The sequence below is a fragment of the Mustela erminea genome, chromosome 7 (genome assembly GCF_009829155.1).
Source record: "Mustela erminea isolate mMusErm1 chromosome 7, mMusErm1.Pri, whole genome shotgun sequence".
NCBI classification, from domain to species: domain Eukaryota; kingdom Metazoa; phylum Chordata; class Mammalia; order Carnivora; family Mustelidae; genus Mustela; species Mustela erminea.
Genome location: NC_045620.1, coordinates 24,260,621 through 24,288,425, shown reverse-complemented (window position 1 = coordinate 24,288,425; position 27,805 = coordinate 24,260,621). Strand labels below are relative to the sequence as shown.

Below are 27,805 nucleotides of genomic sequence, written 5' to 3'. Positions count from 1 at the left end.
TTCCATAGCAGCTTGGGAGGTAGGTGGTGATATTCTCATTTTAGAAATTACTAAGACTCCGAGAGAGACAAACAGGCAGTGATTGGAAGAGCTAAGCTTAGAACCCAGAAGAATCCAGCTCTGGACAACCAGGTTTTTTCTATTAGCCTATATTGGCTCTTTCCCCGTTACTTGAAACCCTGGTCTTTCTCAGGTTCTTGAGCCACTGGTTTCCCCCTACCTTCTTTATATTCATTCTCCTATATAAAACTTTATTTTTAAGACATTCATCAGTGAGTATTTATTGAGTGTCAACCATGTGCCAGGCACAGCTTTGAAATATAGCAGTGAAGAAAATAGTTTTCTCTTTCGTAGTTTACGTTCTAGTGGAGGAAAACAGATAAACAAATGAATATGTATGAAGAAAAAGCAGGGTAAGGGAACAGAGAGGGACTTTGTGATGAAAAAAGGCTTCTGTGAGAAAATAAATCTGTGCAGAAATATGCAGGAACTGAAATAGTGAGCTCTGGTGTATCTTGGGGAATAACATTCCGGGCATAGAATTCAGCAAGTTCAGAAACCCTGAAACCATCACATGCTTATTGTGTTTGAGGAGCAAAAGGAAGCCAGGTGGTTGGAAATGGAGTGAGCAAGAGGGAGAGTAGAGTATGGAGAAGTCGTAGGATAGACAGGGACCCAGATCATGCAGGTCTTTATTCTGAGTGAAACAAGAAGCCGTTGGTTTGTTTTCAGTAGAGGAATGATAAAATCTGACATCCAGTTTAAAAAAAAAAAAAAAAAGAAAGAAAAATCCCTGTGCCTGATAGTACAAGTTAAGACCTCCGTCGCCCAGCACAATGTTGAATAGAGTTGGTGAGAGCAGATGCTCTTAACTTGTTCTCGGTTTAAGGAAGAAAGTGTTGTCTTTTACTGTGAAGTATGGTATTAGCTGTAGAGTTTTTTGTAGATGACTTTTATCAGGCTAAGGAAATTTCCTTCTATTCCTAATTAACTGAGGTTTTATTATGAATGATGTTGGATTTTGTAGATTATATGTTTTTTGGTCTTTATTCTACTAACATGGCATTACATTAATTGATTTTTGGATATCAAACCAACCTTGTATTCCAGAGTAAATCCCACTTGGTCTGAGTGTATGATTCTTTTTAGATGGTGTTGGATTTGTATTGCTGTTTGGTTGAAGATTTTTCATCTGTATTTCTGAGGGATATTAGTTGTTTTTTGTGTTTTTGTTTGTTTAGCAATGTCTTTGGTTCGGTATCCTAGTAATATGGTCTCATAGATTGAATTGGAGAGTGTTTCCCCTCCTCTGTTTCCTGGAAGAGTTTGTGATGGATAGGTATTATTTCCTTTTTGATTGTGTGATACAGTTTATCATGGAGGCCAGTGTGGGCCTGGGCTTTCTCTGTTGGAAGATTTTTAATTACTAGTTTAATTTTTGTTTTCTGTTAGGTCTGCTCAGATTTTGTTTCTTTTTGAGTCATGTTTGATAATTTGAGCCTTTCTTGACATGTTTTCATTTCATCTAAATTGACTAGTTTCTTGGCTTAAAGTTGTTCATGGGGTTGCCTGGGTGGCTCAGATGGTTAAAAGTGCCTGCCTTTGGCTCAGGTTGTGATTTCCAGATCCTGGGATTGAGCCCCACATCCAGCTCCTGGCAGGGAGTCTGCTTCTCCGCTCTCCCTCTTCCTAACCCCTGCTTGTGTTCTTTCTGTCTTGAAATGAGTAAATATAATTGTCATCTTTTTTTTTTTTTTTTTAAAGATTTTATTTATTTATTTGACAGGGAGATAGAGAGCACAAGTAGGCAGAGCGGCAGAGAGAGGGAAAAGTAGGCTCTCTTTGAGCAGGGAGCCTGATGTGGGACTCGATCCCAAGATCCTGGGATCGTGACCTGAGCCGAAGGCAGAGGCTTAACCCACTGAGCCACCCAGGCACCCAACTCTACTTTTAATTTTAGTTCCTAGTTTTGGCAGTTTGTATCTTCTCTGTTTTTCTTGGTCAGTCTTGCTAAATGTTTGCCAGTTTTGTTATCTTTTCCCAAAGAATGAACTTTTGGTTGCATTGTTTTTCTGTTCCGTAATTTCTTTCTATAATCTTGATTATTTTCTAACTTTGACTTTCTTGGTGGCTGGTTTGCTTTTCTTTTTCTAGTTTCTTAAGACTTAGGGTGTGTGTGTGTGTGTGTGTGTGTGTGTGTGTGTGTTCGTTCTAAGGTGGTTTTCAGCCCAAACGAGTGGTTTTCAGTATGTGGAGCTTCCAAGAGGGCCTCACTCAGAAACAGTGGGGTGGGAAGCTTGTCTGCATTTTACGTACCCACTGGGAGGAAAGGGGCTGGAGCTAGACCCATAGTGCTGGGCCCATAGTGCTAGGCAGCCTCAGCCCTACCTGTCCCAAGTCAGGATTTGTTTGGGTCAGGCCTGAACTTCATGTAGGAGATGGGGGTGGTGCAGTAGGAGGGCAGGTGACACATGGAAAGCCAGAGCTTCCCCAGGCTTCTGAGGAGATTTTGCATGATGCACAGAGCTGGTCAAGATAGTTGCATACCTCACCGACTTCAGAAGCTTCAGGATGGCTTTTGAGACCTTGCAGAATACCTCCATTTCCAGTAATGACTGAGATTCTAAGCAGAAATTTAATTCTATTAAATAAGACTTAAATGCAGATCCCTTAGTCAATATTGAGGTGTTGATCTGAGCAACACCTGGGCTTGTTGGTTATTTATTTGTGATCTTTAGTTCCCTCATCTACAAACAACGAGTAACAGTTTATACCATTGAACTGTGTCGGGCATATGTCAACTAAGTGCTATATAAAACTGCTAGATACTGTACAAATGTAAGGGACTGTTCATGTTAGTAATTCTGGTGATAGGGACCAGGAACAGAGTCTGAGAAGGTCCAGGAGTAAAAGCAGTGCATTATTATTCTTCAAGTTGTGGGATTAATGTCTGACTAAAATGGTCTTTGTAGCTTAGTAAGGCAGAAGGTTCCTTGTCTGCCAGTGTAATAATCAGATGACAGCTAGAGAATTCTGTGGAGAAAATCTGAGGGAGGCCACCAGAACAACTCGTGTAAGAAGCAGCTGTTCCTGTTCTTTCCCCACCCAGGAATTTTGCCCATATTCATATTCTCTGGTTCCAGAAACAGCCGGCTTTCTTCAAGGTTTCTGTCATAGGAAAGCAGTAAGGTCCAGCTCACTTGGGAAGGAATACTATGTAAAGGGCTCTGAGCTATCTTGGGCCCTCTGTTTCCCTTCTTCTTTCCCCAGTTTTCATTAAAACTAAAGAAGATCTTTCTGTCCCACTGGAACAGCAGCCAGACAGAAGAGGGACTGACAGACCCTATAGGTCAGTCAGATCAGCTAAAGGGCAGTTCTAAGGATGTGGCAGAGAAGCAGGGTCCTGAGCCTAAGAATAAGGACAAGAGATCAAAAATCCAAACTGTGAAACTGGGAAACAATAGATCAGGAATCCAAGGTCTATCACCAACCATGGTGTTGGAACCCTGAGATGAGTAGGGCATGAATTGAGTGGATTTATGATTTCATGGGGGCAGATAAAGAAAAATAATAAAACTATCCTACTGAAGACCCATGTTAACAACAAGCAGAAATTGCTTCTTTTGAATTATTTGTCCTTTTGTATTGTCTGAATCTTCACTGCTTCCCTTCCCTCATTGCCTCCCCCTGCCCCATCTTCCCAATTAGGATAATATGTCAGATTATGCACTAAATGCATAGGGCAGAAGACAAAACTTACCTACAGTATACATTTTTCCTGTGTACCCCTGAACTGTAGTTTCCTCATCTGCAAAATGGGGAACAAAAATGCCTGTATGGTTATTGGGATGCTATTAGGAAATATGAAAAACATGCATGGCCTGGAGTGGTGTTAAGGCGTTCGTGACTAAAATTCTGATACCCTGTGTTCAGGGTCCGATTACAATAGAAGGTGAAGATCCTGCCCCAGGCTCTTAACCCTGTTTTACTAACTCCATCTTGTGAAAGCATTTTATCTCTCTGGGCCTCAGTTTCTTCTGCTCTAAAAAGAAAGATTGAAAGTTGACCTTTTAATTGCTGATGTCCCTTCTAGTTCTGTGCCTCTAGTTCTGTGCACATGGGCCTGTGGTTCAAAGGCATCAAAGAGTCAAAAGGAAACAGAGAGTCAAGAGGGGGGGTCAAAGAAGCCTCTGTTCAGTCATCCTCAAGGCTACAGCAAGGACAGTTACAGAGAAAGAGCTGTTATCTGCATTGAGCGGGTATTGGAAGTATCTGGGAGTCTGCTTCAGGGGCAGTGACTGCTTGTTGCCCAACACACAGAAAAGAAATACCAGAGCAAATCAGGTTGGAGACCCAAGTACATACCTAGTATGAGACAGACTGTTAGGCACAGGACCCAGTTTGTGCTCTGTTACCTGTCTTTTGGTGTTCCCAGTCAAATTATTTTTCTTCCTGCAGCCTTCATATCCCCATCTATAAAACGAATTAGGTGATGTATTCTCCAAGGGCTTCTTTAGGGCTTTCTAAAATTTCATTGTTTACTTTCTTCTGGCTCTCCTTGGTGTTGATTTCATTTATATGCAAAGGCTTTACAAGCCAGGCTTTGTCTAGCCCTAGAGTATTTAGAAGGCTCTTGAAACCATGATTTCAGGCCACTAAGAATCATAAATTATCAAGCTGAGGAATGCCTTGGTCCACCTGGTCCAACCCCTCATTTAACATTGGGAGGTAATGCAGCAGAGTAGAAAGACTACAGGCTTTGACAGCAGACTTTGAATTCAAATTCCAATCAGTACTAGCTTAATCTCACAAGTCATGGTATCATCTTCTGAAAATGATGACAACAGAGTATGAGGCACAAGAGAATTACCATTATTTGGAGGAGGAAAGAAAAAACAAAGGAGCAAGAGGGAAAGTCACCTGCTCTGGGTTGAGCTGAGATCAGAACCTAGGTCTCTTGTATCTCCGTCCAGAGTTTTCTCTAGAGCCAGGGTCACTTGTACTTGTGTGTATGTTGTAGCAGAGATTAAAACCAAAAGCATGTCAGCTTTCTTAACATATTTCCCAACAGCCTTCTCAGCTCCCCTGTGGCTTGAGTCAATAACACAGCCTGCACTTGTTTTAGAAACCAGCGCTCTATAAGCACTTCTCTTTGATTTGCTTTGGCTGGTACAGGATCCAGATGCTCTTAGAATAGCACACGAGATTCTCCAAATCAGCCCATTCCCATTCGGAACTTCTAGCTCTGATCTGCTGCTTACTCTGGGGTTTGTCCCCAAGTCCTCCCTACTTGTCATGTGAATCACATTCCGTTGTCTTGCTATTCGCCCTTTCCCTCTTGATGGAAGTAACATTTATTGAGGTATCTACTGTGTGCCAGATACTGTGATTATCTCCCTTAGTCTTTGTAATTCTTAAGTTACTAATAGCTCCAGAGGGAAAGGCTGAGGCTCAGAAGTACATGAATTTGCTCGAGGTCACATACCTAGTATGTGAAAGAGCTGGGTTTGAACTCCGGTCCTCCTAACCCCATAGATCCCACTGTAAGCTTTTCCCTGAGTACCATACTGCCTCTCTAGCGTCAGCCCTCCCCAAGGGTAGATTATTCAGGACTATTCAGACTATTCAGGAGTGGCGTTAGCATAATGGGAATATCTTCCATGCCTTCAGTGCCATTTTCCCATGAGTTTCTTTGCCTGCCTCCAGGACCCAGGTGTGTGGCCCAGAGATCCAGGCACTAAGCAAGAGACCAAGTTTCTGTCCTCAACGTGGGACACTAAATCCCTCATAAAGATGTATTTGTCATTTTCAGAATTGAATGAGGGCAGTATTTCAAGCATTTGTAATAGCAGCTTGGACATGCAGGGAAGGAAGAAAGAGGGTCTGTACATCTCAAGTTTGATAGGCCTCCTTCAGGGGACCTGGCAGGAGAAGAGACATACACATGAGAGATTTAGGAATAAGATTGTTCTAATAAGTCCTCCAATCTCTACTGGCTTTTCAGTTGCAAAGCACTTGATTTGTAGAGATCTTACTGTGATGAAACTGAAGGCACCTGCTTTTATGTCACAGAGCCAGTAGCTAGAATCCAAATCCTTAGTCTTGATAAGGTCAGTGAGTCTGAGCCCTTCCTGAAAGGGTTCTGTCCCTGGCCTTGGGTCCTACCCAGTCTTCAGTTGCTAAAGGTGCAGACCCTAAGTCTCTGCCCTTTTCTCAGCCCTTTGCTATTTGTGCCCTTCCTCACCTGCTGCTACTCAGCTGCTAGGGCTTTTTAATGAGACTTCCTTCTAATGATATATTTTTTAGGAGTAGGGTAAGAGGATATATTTTTGGCTCTGCATTTTCCCCAGGATCATTTGACATAAAATGATGGACTTTTAAGATGTCAGAGTGAGAAGAGTCCTTAACAGACATCAACTTTACAGAGAAACCCTTTATAATTGTGAAATTGAGGCCCAGTAAGGGGCAGTAAGTAATATGCCCAGGGTCACACAGTGAATTAGCAGGTCTCCTGACTCTCAGCGTGGTGTCCTTTCTACTGAGCTTTATGTTATTTCATAAGTGACCACCTGTTCCACTTGACTAACATGCTATACCTGGATGTCAGGCTTCTTGTGCCTCCTTGCATCTCTTGTGAGATAGGCAGACGTATGTGTGTTTGTACTTTGTCAGGGTATAATTTTCATACATATGGTGAGCTTGTGTCAAGTTTTGTTTAACTTCATGAGTATGGAAACTAGAAGGAGAATAGCTGAGAAACGGGATTTCGTGTTGGTGGGAAAAAGGATTGCTGAAATTAGATTGCTAAATTAGATTCAAAATTGATTAATGTCCTAATGAAAAGGTAAAGTTCGGCATTATCTTCTCTGCTTAGAAGTGCACCTTCTCTGTTTTGTACATCTTAACCTCTAACTTTGCAGTTTCAAAACATTTGGGCTCTAACCATTTGTTGAATGTTAAGTCAAACAAAATTCCATTCTCCAAAAGTATCAGATGAGCATTAGATGACTCTGAGATGTATATTAAAAAATGTACTGGGGCGCCTGGGTGGCTCAGCGGGTTAAGCCTCTGTCTTTGGGTCAGGTCATGATCTCAGGTCCTGGGATCGAACCCCTGCATCAGGCTCTCTGCTCAGCAGGGAGCCCATTTCCTCCTCTCTCTCTCTGCCAGCCTCTCCCCCTACTTGTAATCTCTGTCTGTCGAATAAATAAATAAAATCTTTAAAAAATAAAAATAAAAAATGTTCTGACAGGACTTTAAAAGGTCACACAGTCATCTTTTTGCCTTGTTTCTAAGTTTTGGATAATTTTCCTTAACCTACCACCACTGAAAATTACCAGAGCCTCTTGTATTAAAGCTAGCTAGAGCTGTCCCAACCCAGGAATGCACCTTTCTGCTCAGGGCACAGACCCTACTTCCTTGCTGAAGCTTCTGGTAGCAGCCATCAGCAAGATCTTGAACTCTCTCCTAAAATTCTACTCACTGGCTTGGAGCTTGGCCTTTGCTGATCCTAGATTTGCTTCTTCCTCTGGTCAAGGAGGCTCTTACCTTGCTTCTGGTTTCCCTCAGGGCCGTCTTGGATGCAAAGAGGTTATGTAGTCCATCTGGAGGAAGTTTTGAACACTGAGTTCTATTTGGGTAAAGTAAGTAACTGCTTTCATTATGTGGTTTTGTCTCTGAGCATGTTGCCCATCTTCTCATTGTTAACAACCAAGGCGAAATCTTAGTCCTCTTTCACTGGGACTATTTTAATTGTCAATTAACTCCTCTCCCCACCTCCAGTCTTTGCCTCTGAAGTCTAACCTCATCCAATCTCCTTAGAATGTCATTCAAGGCTCTGCAAAGACTTTCTTTCTTTCTTTCCAGCCGCTTCTCTATCCCTCTCTTCCTCAGTTGTTCCAAAGGAGTTCATACTAGTGAGTAGAAATCTTAAGGAAACCAACTTTTGGACAGCGTGAAGGAAGCCTGATAGAGTCTACCGAAGAAGGTTTGAAAGTGTTTTTAGTTGTGGTGCCATGTAAACACCCAGTTTGATAAACATTTGTGGCAGGCACAAGCATGCAGGTCCTCAGGAGAAGGCAGATGCATGGTCAGGGTCTTTGGAGCCCATAATTGATTAAAGAGGACAGGCAGGTTAGGTAAATAGACTATAGTGACGATCACTGTAATGGAAGCATATACTTGTGGAGCTCTTACTATGCAGTAAGAGCTTTGGGCAGATGGAGAGGGAGGACGCTAACTGCCTGAGAGATCAATGGAGGTTTCGCAGAAGGACTTCAAAGATGAGGTCTTTGACAGTTGTGAAAGAAATATTGGTTAATTGTGAAGGGGCCTCTGCAGCTTCTAAGCAATGAGACATTGAGGACAAAGACATAGAAACTTAGGTGTATGTCTCAGAGAAGGGTAAGAGAGGGTAAATGGTCCAGTATAGCCAGATTAGAGGATTTCAGGAATGGAGTGTGGTTAGGGTTAAAGTTAACAGTAAATTGGCTAAACTGTGTGAAATCTGACATTCCATTTAAGGAAGTGTGTGTGTGTGTAGTGTTTCATACATAGCATGTGATAATTATCTTTGAATTAGGTGATAATGCATTTGTCTATTTGTGCATGTATATAATAACTGTGTATATAACTGTGTGTGTATTACATTTGGAGATAATTTGTGAAGATCCACTGAGGCAAAGTGAATGTTAAAAAAATGGACCCAGAAGGACAGATTAGACCTAAGCTTACTTGGGTTTGAACTTCTGAGATGTTCTCCAGTTCACAGGCCCATATGTTAATCATCGCATGCCAGAATTGGACTTTCAGGACCAGTGGTTCATCCATCCATTCAGTTCTCTATTCATCAGATGCCTGATTATACTCTTGGAGCTGGGATATATATGGTAGTGAACAAGTGAACAAAATGCATTGCCTTCATGGAACTTGTCGTAGTGGGGGAGACAGAAAATGAGTAAATCATTAGTTAGTCTCTCATTATGAAGAAAGATAAGCAGGAGTAAAGGGTTAGAAAATGGCCAGGAACCTTTATTTGAGAAAGATCATTTTTAGCTGATAGAAGAGCAAGTGAAAAGTCCCCAAGGTAAGAGCATGTTTGTAGAAAAACTGGAAGGCACACAATATGGCTGGAGCAGCACCCTGAAGGGGAAAGAAGCAGATCATCAGGCTGGAGAGGGAACACCTGTGGCCAGAACATACAGGGCCCTGAGGTGCATTTGTCCAGTGAGAAAATGAGGCTGACTAATCAATAGCCAAGGCCATACAGCAAGTTATCTGCAAGGCCAGGGTTGCTCCCATCCTGGTTCAGCTTTCCTGCCTTTGCCTCCCTGTTTTCTTCTGGTTTTGACCCAAGATTAATTTGGACCTCATTTAATCCCTTCCTTCTCCCTTCCCCTCACTCAGTTCTCTTTCTCTCCTTTTATGCCTGAGGTTCTTGTCACACCATTGTGGTGTTTCATTTCAGGCTACTTTTCTTTATCACATAGTAAGCATTTCCCAGGCCCACCTTTGCACACGTGACATGGTAATAGCATGTTAATAGCATGATTCCTGGAAATCAAAGCTAGGGAGGTCCTTGGACACTTTTTAAAAGATATTTATTTGTTTGTTTGACAGAGATCACAAGTAGGCAGAGAGGTAGGCAGAAGGGAAAGCAGAGAGCCTGATGCGGGCCTCGATCCCAGGACCCTGAGATCATGACCTGAGCCGAAGGCAGAGGCTTAACCAACTGAGCCACCCTGGTGCCCCCACTTTTTTATTTCAACCCCCTGATATTAGAAACCCAGAGAAGACAGGTGATTTGTCTAAGACCACCTATCTGGTTAGTGGCAGAGCTTGATTTCCTTTGCCACTCAGTCCCTGGCTTTTTATTTTCTGCATGCTGCCTCCCTTTCTTAGTGTTGAGCAAAGGGGAATCAGGTTGTGACCCATGTAGTTGGCAAGAGCAGCTAGCATTTAATGCCTTTCTGCTGTGTGCCCTTACCTTAGCTTTTTTATTTGGTCTTTGTCATGTGAATTTACTGTTCTGGCCAGTGTCTTTGAACTACCACACTTTGCAAAGACAGCATGTTGCTAAATTCTGCACCCATGTTCATGATATCCCCATGCTTGAATAAGCAAGCAGCCTGCTCTTATCCTTCAGTCTTTATCCAGGCTTGTCTTTGAAGTCCAGCCCTAGTCTTATCTCCAGAGAAGTAATGTGGAAAGAGCATAGGGTTTGGAGCTGGGTATATATGGATTTGAATCCCAGCACACACTGGGACAGAGTAATCTTGGATAAGTTACTTGACTCTTGAGAGCAGTTTTCTTATCTATAAAATGGGGATGTTAATACCTGCTTAATGGAGTCATTAGATTATTTACGGTATTATATGTGTACCCCTCAAGGATCCTATAAAGAGAAACTTACTCTTCCTCTGTGGTGCATCCTGTATGCTCTCCCTTTTTTCTGTTACCTAATAGCTAACACTCAGGGGTTTTCTGTGTGCCAGGCACTGTCCTAAGTACTTTTAAAAAATAATTATAGTACATGAACCTATAATTCTCTCAAAGTAAAAAGAAAAAAAATGTAGAAAGCACTAATCTCATTTTTTTCTATTTGTATTCTTTTGTGTGTATTGATAGATGGTCAGGTTAAGATTCAGTGTATGCCTGTGTTCTGGTGTTGCTGTTTGATAAGACTCTTGGCTCAGTGGGTTAAGCCACTACCTTCAGCTCAGGTCATGATCTCAGGGTCCTGGGATCGAGTCCCACATCGGGCTCTCTGCTCAACAGGGGGCCTGCTTCCCTTCCTCTCTCTCTGCCTGCCTCTCTGCCTGCTTGTGATCTCTCTCTGTCAAATAAATAAATAAAATCTTTAAAAAAAAAAAAAAAAAAGACTCTTGACCTCACTCTTAAATGTTTCTTTCACAAGAGTTCTAAGATTTCCTCCGTGTAACCATTTGGAAACCTGACGTGCTTACCTGCTCACCTTGGAAAATATGTTGATGATGGAGCAGTAGTAACTGGGCTGGCCCTATATGACTTGAAGAGGACCAGATGGGGAGGCAGAGAACTGGGTGCCTGGGAGCCATTAGATCAAGGATTGGCAGCTCCTCTCAAATCAAATAAATCAAAAGATTTCTAGAGTAGGAGCCTTGGTGGTGGTGACTCTGCTTGGATTATGTTCTGAGGATAAGGGGATTGCCAGTTTCATTGAGAGGACTGGCAATGTCTAGCCACCGTTGCTTGTGCCTAGGCAAAAGACAGTGTATTGGTGGCAAGTATCCTAGCATGGCTGTGGGTGCCCACAGACTCATTTCTGCCATTCATGACATCAGCCCCTGACTTTTCCCCCTGGAAAAGGTTGCTGTGGTTTGATAGAAAGAGCCCAGTCTCTGGAGTCACATAGATATGAGTTCAGATCCCTGTCTGCCAATTGCTAATTGTGTTTTTTACTCTAATTCTTACTTTACCTTCAGAGTCTCAGTTTTCCTGTCTGTAAAATAGTGCAATTGATAACAGTTTTGGTGGTGTGAGGACTCAGAATACTTAGGTAGATAGGTGTCACATCACACAATACCCGATACTGAGCAAATGGCCAGTTGATCTGTTGCAATTAGCTCTGTGAAGACCAGTGTCTTTAGGCGGTGGCATTAAAGTCTAGAGTGGCTCTGATTCTCTGACCACCTCCCCATCCCCACGTGCCCCCCAGAAATGCCCTGGATCCCTCCTTTCCTTCCTCAGATTCCGGCCCCAGAAATGTTGGGCAAGAAGGAGCCTCTTAGGCTAGTCTCTGACTCCCCAGGCGGTATAGCTGAGTGAGCAGGATTGTTACAGAGCAGAGAGAGGACCAGGGCAGGTAGCTCAGGTGGCAGCTGATGAACAAAAAGGCTTCTCTCTGTTCCCAATAAATTGGTCCTTGGGGATCCTAGCTTTGAAATTCTAATTGACACAGGAAGGAAAAGATTCATTAGACTTTGGACTCATTAAAATGCTCTGCTGCTTACCTACGATTTATTCTTGGCACTTCATCAGGAGGAATTAAGTAAACCAACGGGCTGGAGGCTGCTGACAGTGAAGTCTGCTTGTGGAGTGGGGATGTTGGGCTTCCCGTATTATGGAGCACACAGTTGGCCTCCAAATTTCCTCACACCTAGGATTTAGCATGAGTCTAAGGCTGGTATGCTGTCGGTGTTGAAAGGACCTTTCAAGATGATTAATAGATAATAATAGCTTACTTATGGATCATCCAAAGAAGGACTGGGGCTTGCTCAAGATCACTGAACACAGTAGTGGTAGAGCTAGAATTAAGAGTCAGTTAGGTTTCCTGACTTCCAGGCCAGGAAGCTTTCCCTGCATCACCTTTGAATTTCTAGAGCCAGTATTAGATTCATTCCGGTATTTACTTTGAGGAGATATTTTTGACACATCTGTGTGCCAGGATTCTGTGATAAACAAAAGAATCACAGGAGGAAAACCTGACCCAGTATTAGATTAGAAAGGCCTCCAAATCTGAGGGGTGACTGGGAATTAGCTCAGCAAAGAAGCAGATGAAGAGTATTTTAAAGCTGGGAGACCAGCACATACAAAGGCCCAAAGACTGTCCAGGAATGGAAAGTTGAGTCTTGCTAGAATGGGAGAATTGAAGACGAGAGGAGTTGTTGAGTCAAATCTGTGAGGTTTAGGCCACTTTCTCTTTGGTTATAAGATCCCTAGATTAGGCATCCTGTGTTCTGGACGTGTTTCTGCTACCAGTGTTGGTTATCTTTAAGGCAACATTTAACATCTTTTACGTGTGCCATGCTGACCATTGAAATGCGAAAGTACGTAAGATGGTTGTAGTCCCCTGTCTCAGAGATATGTCAGTTTAATGAGGCAGACAGACTAATAAACAACTCCTTTAATAAATCAAAGGAATTTATTATAATAATACAACATTATTATAATAAATGAAAAGAATTTATTCCTCTGCTGCAGGAAGCTGGAAGTAGAGCTGAATGTGTTACTGTCAGTATTTCTCTGGGCTTTGATTATCTCACCTCTCGAGCGGTGATAACCACTGTTCTGTGTGGCTCATGAGCTGATGGGAAGACAGCCTTGTAATAACTGGCATTTGTGTGGCAGTTTGTGGGTTACAAAATACCTTTCTACCTTTAACTAATTAATCTTAACTATAATCATCACTTTGGAAACTTCCCCCTGATTTACAGATGAGGAAACTAAAACAGATATTAAGGGCTGTTCATGGTTTCACAGCTTTTAACAAAATCTAGGATTATGAATTATGAATTATGAATATTAATAATTATTACAGTAAATCTGAATAAACTTTGGAAAGTAGAAAGAAGGCAACCTTTCCATCCCCTATTGTGCAGCACATTTCCCTTTTCCATCACAAGAAATGCAAAGAACATCTCTGAGAAAGGCAGGCTAAGTTGGTTGGGGAGAAAGAAAGGGAGCTTATTTCAAGTCTTTCCCAGATTGGGCTCTGAATTTTTAAGACCTTATTTCCCAGTGTCAGTTTCTGCTGTTCCGTGTCATGTCATTTACAGACTGTGTCCCAACTATTATCTAATTAGCTACACATACCATCTTAGGGGGTATAGAGCCTGCTGTATGGATGGGTAAACTGAAGGCCACAGAAGTTAAGAGTTTACTGAATTACTCACAAGGACTGGAATCCAGGGTTCCTGACACCAAACAGATACTCTTAAATTATAAAAGGTAAGCTCCTTTGATTGATTTCATACAGTTCTTTTCTTTTCTTTTTTTAAAGGTTTTTATTTACTTGTTTGACAGAGACAGCAAGAGTGGGAACACAAGCAGGGAAAGTGGGAGAGGGGGAAGCAGGCTTCCCGCCTAGCAGGGAGCGCGATGTGGGGCTTGATCCCAGGACCCCGGGATCATGACCTGAATTGAAGGCAGATGCTTAACAACTGAGCCACCCAGGTGCCCCATTAATTTCATGTAATTCTTGAATATACCCCATGAGCCAGAGACTTTACTATATAGGGGAGCCTCTGGTTAGGCTCAAAACATCTTGGTCCAGTGCTTTCCTTAAGAGCAGGGACGTCTATTATTTATTTCTCTGTCCCCAGCCAGGGCCCAGTGCCAAGAATGCTTTGTTATTGGTTTTGGCCTTAGTCCACCAGAAGCTGGAGGGAGCAGATGGTCATAGCAATGTGGATCATGAGGGTGTGATCCCAGGCAGGGCTAGAGGATGCGTTGAGAGCCATACATCCGTATACAGCTGCATGTGTCCCTAGGCCCCTGCCCAAGGTAGTTTTCTATCCCAGAACAAAGTGAAGCAGGCCAGCGCAAAGTGAAGCTCCCATCTTCCTTCACCCCACCACCTCCCTCTCCCATACACACACATACTTGGTCTCCTGGATATATTTCATACAAAGGCTTCTAGGACCTGCTGTTCCAAGTGACCCTTTGGACCTATTTTTCCCCCACAATGTTCTAAAATGAGGTAAAGGAGTCTTGTCCCACAGCTATTCTGGCATCTCCTCTGTCCATAGGCCTCCTACCAGGCTCCTACCTACGCTGCTGCCTTTACTGCTGACTCCTTAAGCAGATGTGCTGCTTGATGTGACTTTGACAAACACTAAATCGTAGTCATTACTGAGAAATAACATGTTTCTTATTTATCTGAAGTCTTGATTTATTTTTTATTTTTAAATTTTATTATCATTATTATTTCATTATCCAAAATCTTAACTGGAAAATTCTAAGGAGCACTGTGGGGTGGTGAGCGACTGGGATTAGGACAGTTGACTTCCATGATGGAAAGCATAGAATAACCTCAGGTACCTTATAAATCACAGAGGGAAATACCAACATTTATTCACAGTGTTTCAAGTGCCCCTCAGATTCATGTCTTTATACATTACAGAGCTCTTTCATGCATGTTACTGCCTTTGAGTCTTGGAGAAGCTCTGTGAGGGAAGCAGTGCAAGGATTACCATTCCCACTTGATAGTTGAGACCAGGGAAGGTTTGTGACTGATAGTCACTAAACAGAATGAAGACTTGAGAGACCAGTAGTGCTGGGTTTGAAATCTGGTGCTCACCATTTGCTAGCTGCATAACCAGGCAGGTTACTTAGCCTCTCCAGTCTTCCATTTCCTTCTCTGCAATAGGATAACAGTATTTATGTCTTACGGTTATCTAAGGATTAAATGGTGTAATGAATGAAAAAATGCCAAGAGTGTATAGAACAAGTATTAGAAGCTCAGTAACTGCAGGTTTTCCGTCTCAGTGTTTTAAGTTCTTGTATTCTGAGTTTTTGAAAATTAGTACTCTCTTTATAGCAAAATGAGCTATATGTCATACATTTCTATTAACCAAGGTTTTATTTAAGTGCCTTACTGGGTTAAGAAAGGAACTGAATTAGTGGGAAGCAGGGGTGCTGGGGCATACTGACTAAGTACCTCTGATACAAACCATAGTGGGTTAGAGTGGATAGAGATACCAGAGGTCTGTCCTTGTGTGTCTGTCTTAGAGGAGATGTTAATAAGCTGGGAGAAGTCAGACCAAAAAAGGCAAAAGCACATTTCTTTCCTGCTGACTTCTTAGAGCCCTAGTGTGCATAGGACCCGGCAGAGCAGTGTGTTGGGAGATGGAGTACATCAGCTTTCCTATTTGTATTTGACCTCAGAGCCCCTTTTGTGAGGAACTGTCATTAACATCTTGAGGAACACTGCTTTTCCATGGAAGAGTTCATGTATCACTGAGCTGATCTAACTCCTCTGTTTTCTGGCTGACGTAATTGAGGTCTATCACCAAGTTTCCAGAGCCACTCCGCAGTGGAATCAAGTTCAGGATGCCTGACTCCCTCTTGGGCCACACTACTATTTGTAGTCCACCATTCTTCCTCTTCTGGCCAACAAATCATAAAAATTATGGAGGATTCTGCAGACCAGTAATCAGAGTCTTGTCAGAGCAGAAAGCTTTCGGTTTTGATGTGTTTATCCCACTAAACAGAAAGATTAGGAAACAACAGCCTTAATAGCCAACAAATGTTTCCAAACAGTTGAAGGACCAGGGGCTGGGACACTAGCTCAATGTCTGGAAAGGTTCGTCTAATCCAAAACATTTAATTTAATTTATTTATTTAAAAAAGATTTTTAATTTTTATTTATTTGACAGACGGAGATGACAAGTAGGCAGAGAGGCAGGCAGAGAGAGAAGGAAGCAGGCTCCCCACTGAGCAGAGAGCCCGACATGGGGCTTGATCCTAGGACCCTGGGATAATGACCCGAGCCGAAGGCAGAGGCTTTAATCCACTGAGCCACCCAGGTGCCCCAAATCCAAAACGTTTTAAAGTCTGTTCTTTCCTTTTTTTTTTTTTTTTTTAAAGTATTTATTTATTTATTTGAGGAAGAGAGAGAGCATGTGAGGGGAGAAGGTCAGGAAGAAGCAGACTCCCCCTAGATCTGGGAGCCTGATGCAGGACTTGATCCTGGCTCTCTGGAATAATGACCTGAGCTGAAGACGGTCGCTTAACCAACTTAGCCACTGAGGTGCCCCTTAAAGTCTATTCTTTAAGAAGTTTCCATTGCATTCAAGGGCTCATTTTAGAGGTTCACATTTGAGTTCTCAGTGATGAGCCCACTCACACCAGTAACTATGGGGAAGATTTCGAGAAGGGTTTGGAGAGAATGTGCCAAATTTCTGTTCCTCCATCGCAATCTCCACCACAGAATTTAGCGGTAGAAATCTGCTGCTGGGTTTCTGTCTAGACCGTGGCAGAGGGAGTTGTCCTTGACATTTAGTGGACACTGTCCTTGCATTTTGCTAAGCTTTGTAGTTAAGATCTAGTTAAAAACATCGCCTTTGCATTTGCAAAGTTGTGCAGTAGACTTTTCAGACCACATCTAATACTCAAAACAATTCTGTGACGGAGGTTATCTTCTGCCTGTGTATAAGTATGCTAAGACTCAGAAGGGATAATGACTTGTCTAATGTTTGACAGCGAATTAGTGATATATTCATGGTTGTATTATAGGTCCCTAGTGCAAGTCTGACATAGTAGATACTCAAGAAGTATTTATTAGATGAAAAAGTAGTATATTCTCAGGAATGAACTTCCCGTCTTCAAACTCTTTGATCAGTGTTCTTTCCAGCAAGCCAGCATGGTAGGACTCAGTAGTTGGGCTTACTCAGTGTAGCCAGATAATTCAGAGCCGGGGTGGGGGGGGCGCTGGGTGTCCCTTGCTGTGTTGATTGGTGACAGGGATGGAGGTTTCTAGCCTTTGCTACTCTTCACTTGATGAGGAACTTCTACATATTTCCCCACGGAAAGCCCAGATTCAGCAGGCTCTGGGCTGCAGCTTCAACCTCCCCACCCCCACCCCTTTTTAAAATTAATCTCTGCACCTATTGGTGGGGTTCAGACTCATGACCCTGAGATTAAGAGTTGGATGCTCTACTGACTGAGCCAGCCAGGTGCCCGTCACCCTCTCTTTAGAGCCTCTGCTACCTGTAGTCTGCTGAACACAGTGGTCCCCAGTTTCTTGCTCTGTTTTTGCTCCCATCCCTGTCTTACCTGTTTTTCTGCCATCCTGGTGGGTGAGGAACTTGGGCTCATCTCGTGAACACCAGCTGTACAGTTTACTTTTATTTTTTAGTTTTTAAGATTTTACTTACTTATTCATGAGAGCCAGAGAGAGCCAGAGGTGAGATGTGAGACTCAATCCCAGGACCCTGGGATTATGGTCTGAGCCAAAGACAGCTGCTTCATCAGCTGAACCACTCAGGCGCCCTGTACAGTTTACTTTTGCCCTGTCGGGAGCACTGAGAAACCATTTACTGAAACAGCATTCACCTAGGATTCTTTTACCACTTTATTAGCAGAAATTCACTGAGCATCTACTGGCTGCTAGGGCAGTGCCAGAGGCTCAGATTGCAAAGATTAATGGAAGAGTCTCTGTCTTCAGGGAATTCAGAGTCTCCTGGAGAGAGACAGGTGTGTGAATACAAAAGTGCAGCAAATGTTGCTGCAGCAGAGATCTGTAGAGGATATTGGGTTCCAGAGGAAGAAATGACTGGATCTGCTTGGGGGGTAGGAAACAAAGGCTTTTCTGAAGAGTTTTCATCAGGGGCATCACATCAGTGGATTTGTGCTCAGAGAACTCCTCGTTGCCCTAGCCTTTGTCACCACATCAGAAATTGGCTCTGGTCCTGCTTTACTGATGAAGCAATCTCTTTCTTAACCTTACTCAACAAGAAGAGTATGATATTTGAAACAGTGGGGTCAATAGTACTTTAATTTAGGAAATTCCTGAATGCTGAACTCGATGGTGCATGATCTCATTGAATTCTCACAACAACCTTTTGGGGAAGATACTGTAATATTATTTCCATTTATAAATGAGAAAATTAAGACCCAGAGGGTTAAGTCATTTATCCAGGATCATATGGCAAAGCTAGGATGTGAGCCCAGGTTGTCTAACTCCACAAAGTCATTCTTCTGAAGGGCCTCAGAAAGAGTTCTTGAGACCTTCCTATAATTCTTACCTCAAAGACTTGTACAAATGAGAAGTAAAATACTTAGCAGTGCATCTGTTACATAATCAATATATCATAATGATTATTTATTACATTATATAACAGACTTTTCTAAAGGTTGGGGTGGATTAGGCCCTTAGAGAAAGGCTACCTTTCTCTTTCTCTGGACTCTGTTGGCTATGTTCTCTGTACTGCCTGCTTCTTTAAAAGAGGCATGGACGATGGGGGTGGCAGGGGCAGTGGTACATGAAGTTCACTTCAGCAAGTACTCCCTGAGCTCCCACTCTGGGCCAGGGCCTATCCTGAAAGGCAGAGGGCATGCAGAAATGAAAGAGTGTGGTCCTTGCCATCAGTAATTCACAGTCAGTGTAGGAGAGGAGATAACACAGAAACAGACCATTTGAATACAACTGTGTAAGGTGGATGTTAGCCGGCACATCAGATCCCACTGCCCATGGCTCATACCACAACTAGCAGGGTAAGAATGACTATTACATTAATTGTTGAAATAATCATCCTATTAATATCCTTGTCTTCATTAAAGCAGCTGTTATTAATGTAGAAAGTAGGTAATACCTTAGAGAAAGGTCAGCAGCTGCTCAAAGGAGACTTTTAACATGCTCAATTGGAAAAACCTGTTTTATTTTTTATGGTGGGGGGGAAGGGGCGGGGGCGGGGGGAAGATGGTGTTCCAAAACTGCCAGCAGAGCTGAGGGAGTCCTTGGCTTGAGGAATGTACAATGGGGAAGGATTTATGTCCCTCAGGCCTCCCCTCCAGCCACCCTATGTGCTCCTTAGTTATCACAGACTTTATAGCTTCTTATACCTGGGCTCATTTTTTTTGTTTGGCAGAATGAGCAAGAAGGGGGAGGTAGCTTTCTGAGGCAGGACATCTGCCAAGAGAGGCAGTGACCGAGCTTCTGCTGAGGTTGGCAGGGGCTGTGCCAGGGCAGCAAGGGCACTATGAATTGTGTGTATTATTGCATGAAGTACCTCTACTTAATCGATCCATGAGCATTATTGGAGTTCCTGCCATGTATCTAATAATATACTAGGTGATGTGAAAAGTACCCCAAAAGTTTTATGGTGCTTGGTGAGAGAAGAGAGATACATGAGACAAAAAGGAGTCAACACTGATGGGATGAATGTTCAGGGGGTTGACTTATGTGGCTCAGACTGTCAAGAGCTGTAGGGACTTAGGAGTGCCTCCTTACTGAACACTGTCCTGCATGTGACATAGGAGTGGGTGATGGCTTCCTGAAGGCTAGGTTCTTCGGGGGCCTGCAAGGCTGTTTCTGACCTGGCCTCTGCCAGGCTCTGTGCTTTCCTTGCATTCCAGCCAAACCACAGTACATATTATTGTCCCTGAATTTGGACACTCAGTTTAGCTACCAGCTTTGCTCATGTTCCTCTTTCCTAAATGTTCTCTCTCTCATTTTTGTATGGGCTGACTTTAGCTCATCCCTCTGGACAGGATCAGAACTTAATTTTTTTTTTTTTTAAAGATTTTATTTATTTCACAAGTAGGCAGAGAGGGAGGAAGGGAAGCAGGCTCCCTGCTGAGCAGAGAGCCCGATGCGGGGCTCGATCCTGAGATCATGACCTGAGCAGAAGGCAGAGGCTTAACCCACTGAGCCACCCAGGTGCCCCCAGAACTTCCTTTTTTTAAAAGATTTTTTATTTATGTGTTTGACAGAGAGAGCCTGAGAGAGGGAACACAAACAGGGAGTGGGAGAGAGAGAAGCAGGCTTCCCGCTGAGCAGGAATCCTGATGTGAGGCTGGATCCCAGGACCCTAGGATCGTGACCTGAGCCAAAGGCAGATGCTTAACAACTGAGTCACCCAGGTGCCTCAGGATCAGAACTGATGAGTCCTTTCGGACTTCTCTCACTTCTCTCCTGTCCTTTGAGTTCCTAAGTCTTCTTGTCATAGCCCTTACCAAGATGAAATTTAAGTTCTGGTTTTTCCGAGATCTCTACCACTGGACTGTGAATTCTCTGTACTTTGTTCATCTATACTTTGTATAGTGTCTGGCAGTAATATGTGCAAAATAAATGGTTTTCTGATAGATGAGCAGATAAATAACTTTCAGCATATTATACCTCTGCCTAGGAATCTATATAACTTCTTTTTGGCATTTAAAACCCTATAGACTCAAAAACTAATAAACACAGGACATTGTTATCTTCATATATACATGAAAACAACAATGAGGATTTGCCTTTTTCTTCCTTTTTCTGCCCCTACATTGTAAAACACAGTTCTGGTAAGGTTGCCCTGAAAGTGGTATTCACACAGTGCCTGGGTGGCTCAGTCAGTAAAGCATCTGCCTTCAGGTCGGGTCCTGATCTTAGGGTCCTGGGTTCTGCTCAGTGGGAGGTCTGCCTTTTCCTCTGACCCTCATCCCACTCATGGTGTCTTGCGCGCTCTCTCTCTCTCTTTCTCTAATCTTAAGGAAAAAGAGAAAGTGGCATTCATTGGCGATAGCAGTATAAATTGGTACAGCATTTTTGGAAAGCAATTAGGCAGTGTATCTCAAGAGCCTTAAAAGTGTTCATACATTTTGACACGTAATTCCACTTCTGGGAATCTGTCCTAAGGAAATAATCAAATATATAGAATAAACTTTACCTTTGATGATGTTATTTTTATAATGATGAGAAATTGGGAGAAGCATAAATGATCACCTGACTACAACCAGTCTAAACTATAATAAGTTCACTCAGGAGAAAACTATGAGTTACTAAAAACAGTAGTCCTAAAAAATGGGGCTTATTGAAAACTATGCAGCAATGAAGACAAATATGTTATAACCTGTATATGTTATAATGTTAATTGAAAAATTAGGCTACAAAATTGGATAAACGATTTAACTCTGAATTCCAAATACAATGCAAAAGGAAAAACACTGGAAGAAACTATACCAAGATGCTGATAGGAGTTCCATCCTAGAGAGGAATAGGGGTTTAGGTGATTCCTTATGGTAATTTCAAAAAATAAACACACTAAATAGTACAAATATCCAAATTATTGGTTAAGAATTTTAAAATAATAAAACAAAACTTTAATTTCAGTTTTAAGCAAAGGAGTGATATGGTGATATTACTCCAGTGACTGTGTGGAGGATGAATTCAGGGAGTGGTAATAAGAGTGGAAGCAGGGCTACATTCTAAAAATCTTGAGCAGGCCAAATTAGCATACCTTGGTTTACTATGTGAATGAGGGGATGGATGATTCAGTATATGGCTGCAGTATATGCCTAGTAGAGAACATTGGCTCAGGGAGTTTCATGACTTGTCCAAGGTTACAGAGCTAATAAGTAGGTTATAATAACATGCACTACCTGAATTTAAATCCTGGTTTTTCTGTTCCATTGCCCATGATTTTATTCCACAGCTGAGACCTCTATTAAGGTTTTGGGTAAACTTTTTGTTTTTTTTTTTATCCAACTATTGGAGTGTAGAAACTTGTTTAGTGTAGTATCTCTTTTTTGAGGAGAAAGGGACCAGAAAGGGTTAGTTAACTCTTTCTAAGGCGATGACAGGGGAAAAGACCATAGGTATCACAGTTGCTTCTGTCATCATGAGTTGAACTGACTAGAAGTTCGTTAGGTATTGGCATGCTATGCTTGCTGTCTTGGTGGCTTCCCCTCCCACCCCAAGTTCTTGTGGTTCCTTTGTTGGCTTATAGTTGATGTACGTGGCATCAGTGCCTCTTGAGCTTAGGTATGCTATTACATGCAAACAGACACTGTGATCATTATGCCAAGTTTATTAATGATAGTGCTGCTGTGAGGGTGTAAGTGGTCAGATTGACAGCCTGCAGCAGGGGACACCATCTAAGCAGCTCCCTGAAAGGAAGGGTTTGTCTGAGCTAAATGATGCCCTGTCCCCATACTTGTCCCATATAGCCTTGTCCAAGAAAAGGTGGTTTTAGACTTTCTGTACTTTGAATTCTGATACCCAGCCCTTCAGAAGTACCCAGTTCATGTCGAGTTGTTCACTGTATGACTGTGGGCAATTGACTTGGCCTTTCTGAAGTGGGGTTTACTCATTTGTAAAGTGTGTGTGTGACCTACAACCCCTTAGAGTATTGTGTTTGAATTTGAAAACCTTAACTCATGAAGGGGCTTCTAAGCCACATTAAAGGAGTTGAACTTGAATCTTGGTGGTGGGAAGGCTCTGAAGAGTTTTAAACAGGAGGTGGCAGGAATACACTTGCTTTATCACTCAAAAGCCGGATGCTTAGATGTTTATGGAGTTAATTTGTCACCAGAGGGACAAAGGCAGAGTGGCTGTGACTGTGATATCACTCTCAGTGGTTCCCTTTGGTCCAAACATATGGAACTGTGGGGTCATGCTTAGAGTGAGCTCTAAGATGCATTTAGATTGGCATCTTGTAGAGAGGTCAGGTTTCTTCCCTTCTGTCTGAATGTAGGAAATAGGAAAAACATATATATGTCAGTTCATGTGCTGTCTTCAGGATCAAGCTTTTTTGGGGCCATGAGGGGTAGAATTCAGTATTTCGAGGAAAGATTGTTGTAATGAGCAAAATACTGATTCCACATGAAAGGATTTTAATCAACTCTCCTTAGACCTGAGGGGCACAGTGCTTGGCTGAAGTGCCAGGTTGTGCACCATTTACACCCTGCCTCCAGCTGCCTGGCTTCCTGCCCAGGTCCCTCTGTCTAGGAAGACCTGCAGCAGCAGTCCATCCATGCTGTACTCCGGTCCATAGTTATGAAGCACATCTCATGTAAAAGAGTACACTTCCATATGTTATCTCTGTTGACCCTCACAACAGCCTGCATTGCAAGTGTGTAGAGCAGGGATTTTTATCCCATTTTGCATATGGGGAACCTCAGAGAGGAGAAGTGTCTTCCCGAGTTCACACAGCTAGTGGAGGTGGAATTCAGGACCCAGAGCTCCACAGGCAAGCAGAAATCCAAAGCTGGTAATCCCCTATTGCTGTTTTAACTTATTACAGGCCCTATCTTGAGAGGTGTTAGCCTTCCCTCTCTGTGTTCCTCATATCCCTTACTACTTCTGAGGTAGGCTGGAAAATGGAGATAATTTACATGCACTACCATGGCACAGCCTTCTGCAGCCTCATTCAGAATAGAGTAGCCACAGGATGTGGAGGCTACATTAGAGACACAAACAATGAGCAGCAAGTAGAAGTTTCTTATACTGTCAGGCCCTGGGGCCCTGTTGCCCAGAAGAGAAGCTTAACCTGCCTTCTGGGTCCTTAAGGTACAGAGAGGCCTTTTGAAATCTTTACTTAGGGAGGGGCCTCTTCCTGACCCACTTCTCAAGTTGTATTCTCTTGCAGGGGGTGGGGGTGGGAGGGATGCTGCTTTACTCATTTATTCATACAACACCTTTTTTTTTTTTTTTTTTTTTTAAAGATTTATTTGAGAGAGAGTGCACATGAATGGGGGGGAGAGAGAATCTCAAGCAGACCACACTGAGCACCGAGCCTGACTTGGGACTTGATCCCAAGACCCCAAGATCATGATCTTAGCCAGTATGAGTCTCTGATGCTTAACCAGCTGTGCCACCCAAGTGCCCCTCATTCAGCACTTAATGAGTGTCTGCTTATATAATTCCTTTTAAGTTCAAGACACGTTTCTAAATACTAGTGTTTTGGTGACACACCTGAAGAGATTATTGTATCTATAGGGCTAGTGTTCTTCATCACAGTTCTGTTCTGGGTGACATTATCACAGCAGACTCCACCACCTTGCCTTTAATACTCACAAGGAGGAGTTCTTGCAGGTTCCAGCGATAGCAACAGTGGCAGCAGTAGCTAATATTTGCATACTTTGTAATGTGCCAGACACTGTTCTTGGCACATTAAATTTTACTCTCCAGCAACCCCAGAGATATTTTTGCTGCCCCCGTTTTACAGTGAGATAACTGAAGCATTAAGAACTTAAGACACTACCCAAAGGTCATGTCACATAGCTAATTCAATGACAGAATGAAGGTGTTTTGGCCTCAGAGGCTGCTCTCTTGACCAGATTACATGGCTTCTTATGTGGGAATAAACATGCAATTTTTGGCTCCTACTTGGTGACAAGCCCCTCCTCACAGCAGCAGGTTAATACTCCTCTCTACACCATATCCTATGAGCTACTCTATTTTGGTTTATGCTGAAAGATAGCGTGACATAGGCTCAGAACAGAAAGGTTTGTATGGTGATGAGAGTTTGGCCATACTCCTGGAAAATTTCAAGGTATACTGTGGTGTCTTGGCTGCTTACCTTCTTCAGCCAGTCATACTCTTGGGTATATGGCAGCATTGGGAGAATGAATCTTTCCATCTTATTTTTAAGAAACTTCTAGGGTAGGGAAGACTGCTCTGTAGCTGCCATGATAATAAGGCTGTGAAAGGTACAACATGCCTCCCCTTCCTGGCTAGTTTCCTAATGTCATCTAGTATCAGGGAGAGAAGCTCCAGAAGTACCAGCCTCTTCAGGAATACACTCTCCTCTCAGATCCCCAGGCCTCAGGAAGGTTATGGCATTCTCAGACAGCCTAGATCATCTTCCCTGGCAGGATATAGCATGACCTAGAGTAGATGACCAAGATAAATCACCTCCTGAAGTGTTCGGTGGCACGTCCTTGAACTTACTATCCTTGGCCTGCTTACCCTGTTCTCTCTTTCTTGAGAGAAGCAAAAAGGAAAAAGATTAGGATCGTTTTGTAAATCGGTCTAACACCAAAGTCTAAAAGAATTGGGCTAAAAGGATTGGAAAGAAATGAAATAAAATAACCCATTCTTTCTTTGATTTTCATAGAGGTTGATGGGGGTGGGTAATAAGAGTTGCTTAGAGCTGTGCTTCTAGAGTATAGCCCACTGAATGGATGCGAGTCCGCAACTGTTGGGGGTCGTGGTAAGTCTAGAAATTGAAAGTGCCCAGAAACCAATAATTTGACATTTTTATTGTATTTTACAAATGTGTTTGTCTGTAATGGATTGGAAGTATAAAAAGCAAAACAAACAAAGTGGTTCTTCACCACATGTAGTTCAGAGAAGCACTGGCTTATTTAGTGTGACAAAGTGAAAAAGAGCTTCAGTCTTCTTATCCATAAAATGAGATGAATAATGTCTACCTCAAAGAGTTGTTTCAGGAATTACCTGATGATAAAGAACATTTTGGGATACTTAATATGTGCCTGCCATTGTAACGTGCATTATCCTGTTTAATCCTCACCACTACTCTAAATCCCCATTTTTCTGAGACTCAGGGGCTTGCCAGAAGTCAAACCTTTAGGAAGTGTGTAGGTGGGACTGGGATAGGAGCTGGCATTCTTTCTTTTTTTAAGTTTTTTTTTTTTTTTTTTTTAATTTATTTAAGTAATCTCTACACCCCACAGGGGGCTGAAACAACCCCAGGATCGGGAGTCACATGCTCCTCTGACCAAGCCGGCCATGTGCCCCAGGAGCTGACACTCTGAACTATTGTGTCATGTTCTTCATGAAGAGCCTGGCACATAAGAAGGTTCTCCGTCTCCACGCCAGACTCGCTGTCACCACTTTCTCTATTTCACAAGAGGTCTGGAGACTACTTTCTCATTCCATCCCTGACCCTAACTTACTTTTATGACCTTGGGCAAGTCACTTCTTTAGACCTGAATTATCTCATCCACCTTCAGTAGCAGGGATTATGTTTCATTCATCTTTGGTCCCTCAGCATTGCTGGATGGAGCTTGGCATATAACGAGTATTGAGAACTGAGGTAGTTGATCACATTACATGATCTGAAAGGGCCCCTTCAGTCACTCCTTTCTTTGAACACCCTACATACCTTCTCTTCTGTCCCTCCTGAGCATCCTTGTATTCCCCACCTTCTCCACCTGGCAGCATGACCTTATTTCCTCGTGTCTGTTTGTCCGGGTATTCTTGATCCTGGGTACTTTGAGACCACCCACATGGTACCCATGTTTTTACTTGTTTGTGAAATATGTCTAGGATAAACCCACCGGGGATAACACAAGTGAGGGATAGTAAGGGTTGGCTCACAAAATCAGAAACATGCTCTTCTCCATTCTTACTAGTGGGGCCTGGGCCGAGGGTAACCCTGCTGGCAGCGCTGCCAGGCCTGAATAATGGCCGCAGCTTGGAACAGGGTTTTCCATGAGCTCCACTGGGATCTCCAGTAATTGGAACATGGCACCTTCCAACTCATAATGGATGGCAGAACGAGAGGGGCATTTGTCACTGCCTGACTTCCCTGCGGGAAAGAGGCTCATAAGTCACAGCTGACAGACCCTTTGATGACTTTTAAACTTCATTTACAGAAAAGAATAGCTATAATCAACCAACAGCAAGCAGTGACTAATCTTGCCACATTATCACTGTGAGGAGCCGGCCCCTTAAGCAGTAGGAAGGGGGCGGGGGACCATTCTCCAAGCTCACAGCAAGTGCTTACTGGCTCTTGGATGTGAGAGTATGCCCTCAGCAAGAACCCCATGCATTTATGCCCAAAGGATCAGAAGATGTTAAAAGCTGACCTTCTGGCACGTACAGGGTGTGCTTAGCATGGAAGCCATTTTGGGCCAAGGTTAGAGCACCAGCTCTGGTCTCAAATAGACTGATCTGCATCTCTGCCATTTCCTGGCTTGTGTAAGACAAAGCTCTGACCCTTAGGTTCCTAATCCGTGAAATGAGCACAATACACACCATCACCTACCCCACAGCAGAAGAAAAGTGTTCAGCAAGTGTTGGTAATGATTGTCACAGTCACATGGTTAGCCCTGAAAGGGCCTTTTGTGGTCAAGTGCTCCAGAGCCTGAGTCATGTAGCCCAGCGGCAGTAAAGCCAGTTCAGTCTTCCTATGGGAAGAGGACAGGTCAGTGGGAGCAATCTAAATGGAGTAGGAAGAGCACAGTCTTTAGCAGCAGATAAGCTTTAGGGTCTTTTCATTCCTAATCATGCCACTTAACTGTGGACAAATTATTTAAGCTCTCTCTGAGCTTCAGTTTCTTCATCTGAAGAATGACTGGGTTTTGGTCATATAAAACTTCCAACACAGTGCTTAGTGTAAGGCTACTGCATATTGAATTGTGTATTCCCTTTTTTGTTCTTCCTCAAGACAGGAATTAGTATGCAGCTATCAAGGAAGAGGAGGCAGCACTGAAGAAATTCTCTTACTTCAAACATTTATTTCCAGCTCTACCCTGCATATACTTGCAGGAGCGAGGGTAGAGCAGGGAGCAGAAAGGAGAAAGGGGGGGCATGTTTTATACATTGTTACCACACACAGTTCCTCTTGTCAGGCATAGCCTTTCCCCATATCACCAC

General features: G+C 42.9%; 1 protein-coding gene across 5 annotated transcripts in view; it reads left to right on the top strand.

Moving 5' to 3' along the window:
- The window catches only part of RALY (RALY heterogeneous nuclear ribonucleoprotein), an 80,688-nt gene that overhangs the window by 38,357 nt on the left and 14,526 nt on the right, over positions 1-27,805 (top strand). For 3 of the 5 annotated variants that reach the window (XM_032350931.1, XM_032350933.1, XM_032350932.1), the window contains exon 3: positions 7,570-7,643. The exons of the other annotated variants lie outside the window; for them this stretch is intronic. In XM_032350931.1, the coding sequence (XP_032206822.1) occupies positions 7,581-7,643 (63 nt within the window). In that variant the 5' untranslated portion in view covers positions 7,570-7,580. The remainder of the gene's footprint in view (positions 1-7,569; positions 7,644-27,805) is intronic. 5 annotated transcript variants of the gene reach the window in all.